General features: G+C 47.9%; 1 protein-coding gene across 1 annotated transcript in view; it reads right to left on the bottom strand.

Annotated features, from left to right (window-relative positions):
- Positions 1-8518: 8518 nt before the first annotated feature.
- Positions 8519-12031, bottom strand: part of ZKSCAN1 (zinc finger with KRAB and SCAN domains 1) — a 98613-nt gene continuing 95100 nt past the window's right edge. The window contains exon 18 of the mRNA XM_034988175.1: positions 8519-10754. Coding sequence (XP_034844066.1) covers positions 9685-10754 — 1070 coding nt within the window. The 3' untranslated portion in view covers positions 8519-9684. The remainder of the gene's footprint in view (positions 10755-12031) is intronic.

The raw sequence follows: 12031 nt of genomic DNA, 5'->3' as shown, positions 1-12031 counted from the left end.
CGAAGGGTATGGTCTCTTTTTGGGGTGGTGAAAATGCTCTCAAATTGATTATGGTGATGCTGCACAACTCTGAATACTAAAAACCACTGAATTGTACCCTTCAAATGGGTAAACTGTGTGGTGTATGGATTATAATACAGTTGGTATTTAAAAACACATGCCCAGGGGCGCCTGGGTGGCTGGGTCAGTTAAGCGTCTGCCTTCAGCTTGGGTCATGATCCCGGGGTCCTGGGATTGAGCCCCGCATCGGGCTCCCTGCTCAGTAGGGAGCCTGCTGCTCCCCCTGGCTTGTGCTGTCAGGTAAATAAATAAATCTTTAAAAAATAATAAGAATAGGGGCGCCTGGGTGGCTCAGTCTTTAAGCGTCTGCCTTCGGCTCAGGTCATGATCCCGGGGTCCTGGGATCGAGCCCCACATCGGGCTCCCTGCTCCGCGGAAAGCCTGCTTCTCCCTCTCCCACTCCCCCTGCTTGTGTTCCCTCTCTCGCTGTGTCTCTCTCTGTCAAATAAATAAAATATTAAAAAAAATAAAAATAAAATAAATAAAAAATAAATAAAAAATAATAAGAATAAAAGCACATGCACAAATAAACCCAAGCAAGCAATTAAGGGAGTATAAGGCATACAGAGCCTTTGCCAAGGGGCGAGCATTGGTGGAGCAGTGGAGGATTAACACTGAGGAGAACCCTGGACCCTGGATGTCTACACGGGCTGCTTTTTTTTTTTTTTTTAATTTCAGACACAGAGCTCAAGCAGGGAGAGGGGCAGAGGGAGAGAATCTCAAGCACACTCCACACTGAGTGCAGAGCCCAATGCAGGGCTCAATCTCACAACCCTGAGATCATGAGCTGAGCCAAAATCGAAAGCCGGTCACTTAAGCAACTGGGCCACCCGGGCACCCCACGTGCTGTTTTTTCTTCTTCTTCTTTTTTTAAGATTTATTTATTTGAGAGAGACAGAGCACAAGTGGGCAGAGGGGCAGAGGGAGAGGGAGAAGCAGACTCCCCACTCAGCAGGGAGCCTGATGTGGGGCTCGATCCTAGGACCCCAAGATCACGACCTGAGCTGAAGGCAGATGCTTAACCGACTGAACCACCAGGCGCCCCCACATGCTGTTCTTAGTAGAGGCTGCCTGTGGGGGTCGGATGTGGCTTGACATGAAAAGATTCGTACCATCAGTTACCCTTGTGTGTATTAAGGGTAGCCAAATTTTCTATCAGAATTTCAACTGGATTAAGGATCAAGGATTCTGTATGAGAAAACCCCCTCACATGTTAGGACCTGACTTTCAGAATGCAGAGCCCTTCCTAGACCGCAAATGCCCTCACTGGTCCTGGAATGTGACAAGCACATTCCTCTCCAGGAGCCCAGTGCTGCTTCTGTCCTCCCACTTAGAATGCCTTCCCCCCATATTAACATACTCGGATTCTAGCAATCAGGGAAGGAGGGAGGGACATTGCAAACAGGGAACAGCGTCAGCAAAGGCAGGACGGTGGAGAGTAAGTGGCGTGCTCATGAGAGAAGATGCTGCATGGTGGGTCCTGGCGGGGGCTGGTGAGCTCACAGGCCCTTAATGCTAGCTCCGTGGGGTAGGCGATGGAAATCCATGACAGGGCACCATGACAGTTCCTGAACATGTGTGAGACATGAAGAGTCCCATGCAGCTGCTGTGGTATGGTTTTTCTGTGGTGTAATTAGAGCAGGTAAGTATTACTAAAAAAAAAATTATATTTTCAAATCAGGTAAAAGACAGGTGATGTAAGTAGCTTGAAAAGCTTTTTTTTTTTTTTTTTTTGGTCACTAGTTACTGTTTATGATTCTGACAGTGCATCAGCTTCTTCCTACAAAAGAGACAATCGAAAGTTCCTTTTCACTGTACTTTTCAGCCTGGTGTCCACACCGTGATGAAGCCGAAAGGAATGAGGGGAGGGGTACCAGGGATCGTGCATGTTTCCGGCTAAATAGTTTTGTCTTAATGATTTCTACCTGCCCACACAGTCTTAAGTATCGTACCACACAGAGGAATTCTAGAGGAATATGATGGCGTCTTGAGGGAAAGAGAAGTCACATGTTTGGCCTGAAAAAGAAATGGTGGGCGCCTGGGTGGCTCAGTTGGTTAAGCAACTGCCTTCGGCTCAGGTCATGATCCTGGAGTCCCGGGATCGAGTCCCACGTCGGGCTCCGTGCTCAGCAGGGAGTCTGCTTCTCTCTCTGACCCTCCCCCCTCCCCCCTCTCATGCTCTCTATCTCATTCTCTCTCTCAAATAAATAAATAAAATCTTTAAAAAAAAAATTAAAAAAAAAAAAAAGAGAAATGGTTATCTCTGTTTCACCTGTCCACGATTTCAATTGAGCTTTAACGCCACTTCCTCAACGAAGCCTTCTGTGGCTGCTACGTGCCTCGCATCTTCCCAGACACAACACAAGCAAACTTTTTTTGAGTTCCCCCATTTCACTTGTAGATACTGGAGTGGTGTCATTAAGAGCCCAGGCTCCAGGGGCGCCAGGGGGCTCAGTCGTTAAGCGTCTGCCTTCGGCTCAGGTCATGGTCCCAGGGTCCTGGGATCGAGCCCGCATCGGGCTCCCTGCTCGGTGGGAAGCCTGCTTCTCCTTCTACCGCTCCCCCTGCTTCTGTTCCCTCTCTCGCTGTGTCTCTGTCAAATAAATAAAATTAAAAAGAAAAAAAAGAGCCCAGGCTCCGGAGCCAGGCTGCCTGGGTCCGAATCCCTGCTCCACTACTTATTAACTCTGTAATGTCAGGCAAGTTACTTAACCACTGTGGGCCTCGGTTTTCTCATCTGCGAAATAGGGATATTAGAAGGACTCCCAGCGTCTATGACTGCTGTGAAGACCACACATGCTAGCACGGAGGTCAGCGGTCAAGAAAGACGAGCCCTCATGATCTCGGTACCTCTGCTGGTGTCTCGTTGTCTCATATTAACCATACAGGCTTCCTACCTCCCAGGACTTGCAGAACTGCCACTGAAGAGCATCAGGGACCGGTGGGAGGAGAGGGGTCTTGAAGGAGGGCAGGGGCGGGGGGCGGTTCCCTCTGGTGGTCTGGGGAGAGTGATAAGGAGATGAAGCCCCAGCTAGAGGCTCCTAACACCTTTGTCCCTCATTGTGCCATTTACTGCGTGCCTGGGGGGATCCCCCTCTCTCTCTCCTTCCTTCCCTCCTTCTTTCCTGAAGAAAGGGAATAGAAATGGGGACAATAATAGTACCTACCATCATGGAATTGTGATGAGGGTTGAATTAGGTAACATATAAAGTGCTTAGAACAATGCCTGATACATAGTAAGTGCTCAATGGATGTTACTTCTTGCTACTTTATTTTCTTTCTTTTTAAAGATTTATTTGGGGGGGGGGCAGAGGGAGAGGGAGACTCTCCAGCAGACTCCCTGCTGAGCCTTGTGGGGGGAGGGGCTCAGTCTCACAACCCTGAGATCACGACCTGAGCCGAAATCAAGTCAGTCGCTCAACCAACTGAACCATCCAGGCGCCCCTATTTTCTTTTTCTTAATATTTATTATTTTCTGATTAAGAACGCAATTCTTGTTTGTGGTAGAGAGGTGTGAAAATGTAGGGGAAAACTCACCTCAGTGAGGGAGTCCGATATATGAACAAATGAGTAAGCACAAGAAGGACAGGACACACAAGACGCAGAGGTAGCTCGCAGGAAGGGCACGGGCACGATTCCTGGCAAGGTTCCACAGAAAAGGTGACGCTCACGAGGAGGTTGGCAAAGGTGAACAGGATTTTGTCAGGTGGACGAGGTGGGGAGGGCGTTCAGGAAGCAGGAAGAGCATATGCAAAGGCACAGAGGCATGAAACAGCATGTGTCCCCGTAACCCTAACCGTGGTTTTGCATGGCTCCAGGGTCAAGTATGTGGGGGGAGGTGGGGGAGGGACTTGGTGTAAGAAGTGTGCTAGGAGGGGCGCCTGGGTGGCTCAGCTGGTTAAGCGTCTGCCTTCGGCTCAGGTCATGATCCCGGGGTCCTGGGATCGAGCCCCACATCGGGCTCCCTGCTCAGCAGAGAGCCTGCTTCTCCTCCTCCCTCTGCCTGCCACTCCCCCTGCTTGTACTCTGTCAAATAAATATGATCTTTAAAACAAACAAACAAACAAACAAACAAGTGTGCTTAGGAGGCAGGGCGAGGAAGGAGGCAGGACTAGGAAATGAGAAGCCTGCTTCTCCATAAAGAATTTGGTTACTGGCCTAAGGAATGAGAGGGGCCACTGGAAGGTCTCGGTGATGGTGTCATACGCTCGGCATTTTAGAGAGAGAGCTCATGCAGAGGTATGAAGAATGGATTGAGGAGCAAGGCTCTGGAAGCAAAGAGACTTCTGGAAGGCTGGGGCCAGGGTCCTAGAACGAACTAAGTAAGGACAGCCCAGGCCAACGTGGGAGTCAAGGGTGTGCAACACGGGATGCGCTGGAGATGCCTGACAAGTGGAGGTGGGGGGGCGGGCAGATGCAGAGAAACAACGCATCCAGTACAATTCCCAGGTTTCTGGCTTGGTTGACTGGGAAGTGGATGATGGCAGCAACCAAAGTAGGAAATATACAAAGAAAAATATGCTTGTGGAGAAGAAACCACTCTGGTGACCATATTTATGTAAAAAATAGTCCATGTAATTTTTTTTTTAAGTAAGCTCTACACCCAGGGTGGGGCTTGAACCTATGACCCCGAGATCAAGAGTTGCATGCTCTACCAACTGAGCCAGCCAGGTGCCTCTAGTCCATGTAATTTTTTATTCATTTTAAAATCTTCAGTTCTTCATTACTGGCATATTTAAAATAATACACCTGACTGGGCTTTCCTTTTTTTTTTTTGAAGGAGATTAAAAAATTTAAGCTCCATAAACAATTTATTTTTTAAAAATATTAAGATTTTCTTCTCCACTACCACTCCGTGGTTCCTACTCCTCTCAGCTGACGTGTTCAGGTAAAACCAGGGTTTTCCCTTACTTGGAAACTTACACATAATATGCGTTCTCAGAATAGAGCTGGATCTCAAGAACAGACTGGACTCAGAATGGGTGAGGGGCACTGGAAATGAAACTTTTATGCTAGATAATATCCTTGGAAATCTTGCCCATCCTTCTCATTTCACAGATGAGAGGCAAAACCAGAAGCTAACCATGGGAGGCAGAAACTTAAGGAGGCAGAATTCAGCTCAGATGAACCTCTAGCAGTGAGAACGTTCAACAGGGGAACAGCCTGCCTTTCTACTGGGTGCAGCAAGGAGCCTCTCATCCTGAAGACAGTGCAGGAGAGAATGGATGGTCATCTGTCAGGGCTACCGCTGAGCTTCTGCATGGAACAGGAGGTTGAAGATGGTTTCTAAGGCCCTCTTGAACTCTGATTTTTATTGATTGAATGTGGGTAGCCCCAGCAGGATGTGGGAACACCGTGCGTGAACAAACTCGTGGGCATGAACGTAAGGTGTGGATGGGCCCTGTTATCATCTTGCTACTTGATGGGACAAAGCTTCTTTGCTTGACCAAACCAAACTCAGGATCCTGAACCTTCTCCTAGGCCCTTCTGTGCGTTTCCTCATAAATCTAGGTCTAGCAAGAACTCTGAGAAGTCAGTTTACCAACAGTCCTTCATCCTCCACCGTCACCCCAGGGTGGGATCTACCCACCCCGGCCCTTCTTCAAGAATCCTGTTAGGTCAGTTTAACCAAAATCCTTCTTACCCTGATGTCTTTTTTCTCTTAGAAATTTTCCATCCACTGACCCCTACCTTGCCCCTCAGCTGTAAATCCCCACTTGACCAGCTGTATTCGGACATGAGCCAAGGTCTATACAGAGATCTCTTTTCCTCTATTGCAATAGTACTAGATAAAATATATTTTTTTACCACCCTCACTACTGACCAGCACTGGTTTTCACAAATCTGGTTTTTCGATGTGTGAAGAGGAGCAGTTGTAGATACGGCTGTTCAGATAGGCAGAGACCTGCTCAAGGAAAGCCTTCACTATACGACTAAGGATTTCAAATTTTATTAAGAAGGGAGAAGCCACTGAAGGAGTGACAAGATGGGTGTAGTGCTTTGGGGAGACTGAGAGAAAATAAAGAGAACAATCCACGAGGAGACTATTTATATAACTGAGGGGAGAAGTAATAAGGACCTGAACTCTAGGCTTAGCAGCAATAGAAGCAAAGAGGAACGACGGAGGTCGTAGAATCCTAAGGGACAGGGCAAGACGATCGCCTGGGTGAGATTCTCTTCACACACGCCTCCCCACCTCACATGGGAGCCATCTGGGCCACGGGGTCCAGCCTCCCACCAAGTAGAGCAACCCAGGGTCTTCCTCATGGTGCTTCTCTGATCCCATGGTCACGTCTCACCTGGCAAGTTCAATGGTTTCCTCCTCTGTAAGACGAGGTTAATACTAACGCCTGCCTCACACACAGGCGGTTGTGAGGATTACATGACTTAACATCTGAAAACCACTTGGAAAAGGGCCAGGCGGAGGATATGCCATGTGTCAGCTACTATCATTACCATCACTTGGAAATCCCACCTCCCCCACGACCTCAACTCTGAAACCCTCCCCTCTGCCAATAATCTCTTTCCACCCCATGCCTACTGAATTCACCTGCCTAGGACTTGACGCTGGTCAGACGCAGGATGAGTAACCAAAGAAAACTCTGACGGTCTGACCCTGAGTTTACAGAAATCTTGAGAGGGGGCAGTTTATGGGAAAGATGTTATCTGGCTTGAAACACGTTCACTTGAAACTTTTAGAGGTCCAAGTACCAATGACCAGCAGTCTGCCAGAGACCCAAGACGAACTCGGGAGAGACTCGTAGCCCAGGTGCAGACTTAAAACCTATTTGCACAGGTAAGAGTTGAGACCACAGGAGCAAGTGGCTCGAAGGTCATGGTAAGGAAAGAGACAAAGCGGTATCATGACCCAACATTCAGGAATACTCAGGGACTGAGAAAAGAGGAATCATAATGGGAAAGAGGAATAATCAGGAAAACCAGAGGAGTAAAATGTTATAGTAGCTTCAAGGATACTTAAAAATAAACATAATTTTCATGCAACAGTCCAGATCATTCCCAGGCCTCACGGAGATGCTCTGAAGGAGGGAGTCATGAGGTCTCTGCGGGGTGAGGGGAGTGCAGCGGGCGGGCAGAGAAGTGGTTGATCCGTCATGTGTGGCGACTATTCATCACCTAGCAGTTTGTTTTGTTTTGTTTTAAAGATTTTTTATTTATTTATTTGAGACAGAGAGAATGAGATACAGAGAGCATGAGAGGGAGGAGGGTCAGAGGGAGAAGCAGACTCCCTGCCGAGCAGGGAGCCCGATGCGGGACTCGATCCCGGGACTCCAGGATCATGACCTGAGCCGAAGGCAGTCGCTTCACCAACTGAGCCACCCAGGCGCCCCCATCACCTAGCAGTTTTACCTGTCTTTCCCAGAGCTCCACAACCTGAATCTCCACGTAAGTGGCCATGCTCGGGCCTCACCCACCCCCAAACGGTCCTGCCTGGAACCTCTTCTCCTCTGTGTTTTAGAGGAGGTTTAAAAGACCTTGCTCATCTCCCTCCAGAAATATTCTCTACTCCGTTACTAGTTCTTGCTTTTCAGTGTAAACTTTTAGGCTCTAACCTCAGAAATAATTTGATAGGTCTGATTTGGGGGTTCAGAAACCTGCATTACTAACAAGCAGCCTAATGATTTTTTTTTTTTTTAAGATTTTATTTATTTGACAGAGAGAGAGAGACAGCGAGAGAGGGAACACAAGCAGGGGTAGTGGGAGAGGGAGAAGCAGGCTTCCTGCCGAGCAGGGAGCCCGATGCGGGGCTCGATCCCAGGACCCTGAGATAATGACCTGAGCCGAAGGCAGTCGCTTAACCAACTGAGCCACCCAGGCGCCCCTAGCCTAGTGATTCTAATATGGGTTGTTCATGGCCTACACTTTGAGACACAAAGTCAGTCTGTAAGTATGTGGGGAATCTCAAAGAAGAGCCAAAAGAATGTTTCATTATAACTTTAAGAAATCAAAAACATATTAGGTGGTCAATCACAATATATGCTCTAAGATTTTTCAGAGGCCAGTTCCAGACATTTCCCCATCTTCTCCGTAAGACTTTCATCTCCACCTTCTCCATGACTGGAACCTCCTCCCATCAAGGGCCCGAACAAGAAATCTACATATGCCCACTGCGACCCAAAACCCAAGTACTCGCTTGTCAGGGCCCCTACACCCAGGAACACCTTTCTAGTTTGGGTTGCTGGTCTTAAGTATCGTACCACACAGAATGATATGCCGCACACGAAATCCAACGTGTACATGACTGAGAGTCTGTGGCAGTATCTAGAGGAATGCGACAGAGTCTTGACAGCGAGAGGTCATATGTGTGTGAAAGAAAAAGTTGTCTGTAAAAAAAAAATCTAAAAGATTAAATTTTAAGGATTCCAGTTATAGTCACGGTTTCCTATTTTAACTGAAATAAATTTGGCTCCTGCACAAAAACACACTCAATCTCTCCTTCTAAAAAAACTATTCTGTTTAATAGTGCACTTCATTTATGCTACAGAATGAGCAGGATTGGAAAAAGATAACGAAAGATCATCCCTTCAGCTGGGAAAACTCGAGCTCCATCCTAACCCAGCAAGGAGCCCGGCAGCCGCGTCAGGCCAGAGACTCCCTTCTCTGGGCTTTGCTCTTTCTTTGCATTCACACTTGGCTGCTGAAGTCAGAGGTGAGGTCATGAGAGGTCCAGCTGCTGGGGCCAGAGGGCATAGGTCGTAGGTGTCAGAGGGCAGGGCAAGCTGGCTGAGCAAGCTCCTTAAAAGCATTCTATTCTTAGCAACTGGGGGTTTGGATTAAATCACTTTGCAACGCAGGAGTGGGGAGAGGAACAGGGAGAGAGGAGGACGGGAAGCAGGCCAATGCTAAATGCTTTTGATCCTCTCCCTGTGAGCCTTACCGATTATCGGATGGATTTCCCAATCAGACCTATCACAATAGGGAAAGACAAGTTCTCCAACAAAACTGCCTCACTGCTCTTGGAAACGGGCTTGCAGCTCCAAGAGCCCCCCAAAATAGAGAGAGCACAGAAAACCTCGTGGGGTCCCCCCAATAAAATAACTAATCCCTCAGCCCCAAATTTCCATAATTAATGAAGTCATGGAACAACGACAACAACAAACAGCACATTCCTTATCAAAATTTAAAGCTGGATTAGGAACAGGGGCTTTGAAAGAGAGCCTCCATGTGCCCTTCTTAGCAAATAGCAGGACTCAGAACATTCCTTCCACTGCCTTCTGTGCTGAGTATACTGACTCCAACGGAGGAATCCTTGGAATTTTATTCCTACTGTGCTTCCATTCCCCACCTTGGAAAGAAAGGCTCCTCTGGTGTGAGAGAAATGGTCTAGTGCAAACTCCCTTCCAAAATGGAAGGTGACTGGTCCCAGAGCTTCCCTCGTATTCCCAGCACTTAACCTGCCGCTTGCTTCCTGGTGTGATTCCTGGGGAAACTGACCTGGTGGCTCACCATGAGGATGTGCCAGCATGATTTCCCCGATCTGCCCCGTTCTCTAAAGTGAAAGGTTTGAGTTGGAAGGGACACATTCTAAGATGTTCATACTTAGATAGTAAGGCAGGAACTCTTTAGACGCAGAGGAAGTGAGGAAAACAGGTGTGTGGCGCTCTCTCATGTAGACTCTCTGATATTTAATTCAGCAGTGACTCTGAGAGAACTTTTGCTCATTCCCATTACATTCAAAGGCTTCTCTCCAGTGTGAATTCTCTGGTGGCGAACAAGAGCTGAGCTATACCTAAAGGCCTTCCCACACTCACTACATTCATAGGGATTCTCCCCCGTGTGGATTCTTTGATGCTGAATAAGGCCTGAACTGTAAGTAAACTTTCCTCCACATTCCATACATTCATAGGGCTTCTCTCCAGTGTGGATTCTCTGGTGCTGATAGAGGTGGGAGCTCTGGCTGAAGGCCTTCCCACACTCATTACATTCATAGGGCTTCTCTCCAGTGTGGATTCTCTGGTGATGGATAAGGGTGGAGCTCCTGCTGAAGGCCTTCCCACATTCATTACAAGCATATGGTTTCTCTCCAGTGTGGATTCTCTGATGATGAGTAAGGGTGGAGCTCCAGCTGAAGGTTTTCCCACATTCACTACATTCATAGGGCTTCTCCCCAGTGTGGATCCTCCGATGTAGAATGAGGGCAGAGCTACAACTGAAGGTCTTCCCACAATCGTTACATTCGTAAGGTTTCTCTCCAGTGTGGATTCTCTGATGCTGAATAAGATGTGAGCTCTGACTGAAGGCCTTCCCACACTCACTACATTCATAGGGTTTCTCCCCAGTGTGGATTCTCTGATGCTGAATAAGGTCTGAAGTTCGATTAAAGCTCTTGCTACATTCATCACACTTATGGGGTCTGTCTCCCACAGGAAGTCTCTGATGCGAAATAAGGTTAGAACTCACAGTGAAGCTGTTCCCAAAATCATTGTATTTCTCACTTCTCTCTCCCACAGGGGTTAGCTTTTCCTCATCTGTCACTTGACCAAAATCTTGTATCTTCCTATTCAATCTTTCTCCAGAGGAGTTCCCCAGTTGCCTCTTGAGACTGACTTCTTGTTCATAGGCTTCTTCAAATTTAAGACCCTGAGAAATATCCTTTTGGAATCTTCCCAATAGCACCCCATGTGAACCGGTATCTTCGGAAATTTCTTGATCATGCTCAGTTCTGGTCTCACCATCTGGCACAATACAAAATACAAACATCACTTGTTCCTTGTGGAAGAAAGGATCAAAACCAGAGGACAGGATAATTACGAGGAGGATGTTCACGAGGCTAAAAGCACAAGCCTCTCGTCTGCGTGCAGACCTGCCCAGGCTGGGAGCAGCTGATGCACAATGAGAAATCTGCATCGAGAAAATAAGGAAGAAGAAAGGCAAGAAGCAAAATCAAAGTGAAAAGATCTGGAAGTACAGAGAAGGCTGGAGATGGGAGGAGAGGAAGACAGACCAGGCAGGGGTGCGGAAACAAAAACAGAAGAGAAAGGACACGCTGTTTAATGAAGTGACAAAGTCCTCACAGAGGTCAGAGACTGGAAATGCAAGTGGGGAGACAGTGGCTTCCAGAAGATAGGGAAGAAGAAACATAAGCAAGCCCAGAAGGGTGATGGGAAACAGTCGCAGAGCAGGAAGAAGCGACAAGGGGGAGGCCACAGTGACTGCCACAGCCTCAGGTGAAAAGAACAATCACGTCTGTAGGCCACACACGCCAAACCCACGGAAACAGGCAAAAGACAGAGCTCAGTCCGCCTCTGGGCCCTAGGCATCGAAGGCTGGGCTAAGGTGTGAAGATGCATAAACCATCTTCTTGTTTGACTTATTTCCACTGCTTTGGGATTTTCAAAGGGAGCTTTGGGCAAAGAGGATGAGTGAAAAGGGTCTAGACAGTTAGCATTTTTAGTCCGTCAATATATTAAGAAGTAAAGACCAGGAATGAGTGTTAGAGAACAGAAACAGCTGTTTCTCCCTCACCTGAACAGGCACCTACCTCTCAGGACCTCTCTGTTCTCAGTTCCCTTCAAACCCAGGACCCTTGGCTCTTCGTCTCAATGCAGCCCAAAGATTGTGTCAAAATTCAGAAATGGAAATCCTGCCCATGGGACAAGGTTTATCCTGCTCAGAGCAAGTGCTCCCAGAGCTTGAGTCCGCACCCAGGATTCGCAGGGCCAGCAAGGAAATGTGCAGGGAGTCTCCAATGGGAGGGAGGGAGACGCCCTGCGCTGCCCAGAAAATGTTCTCACTGACAGTGCGTGACTGACAAGTCACAGATTAACCGTCCACAGAGTAAAGGTTAAAGACGCTAGTTGCAAATTTCTCCAGGAGCCGCAGCCACTCTAGTCCTGAACAAAGCAATGGACCCCTCGAGGGGGTACAACAGAGAAGGGAAGGAGAAGGAGTTCCAGAATGCGCACATGGGCGCCCAGCAGTACCTCACGTGTTTAGGGATCCCGAGATGCTC

Source organism: Mirounga leonina, unplaced genomic scaffold (genome assembly GCF_011800145.1).
Source record: "Mirounga leonina isolate KUSES-001 unplaced genomic scaffold, KU_Mleo_1.0 Mir_454, whole genome shotgun sequence".
Classification (NCBI taxonomy): domain Eukaryota; kingdom Metazoa; phylum Chordata; class Mammalia; order Carnivora; family Phocidae; genus Mirounga; species Mirounga leonina.
This window is presented reverse-complemented; position numbering and strand designations above follow the sequence as displayed.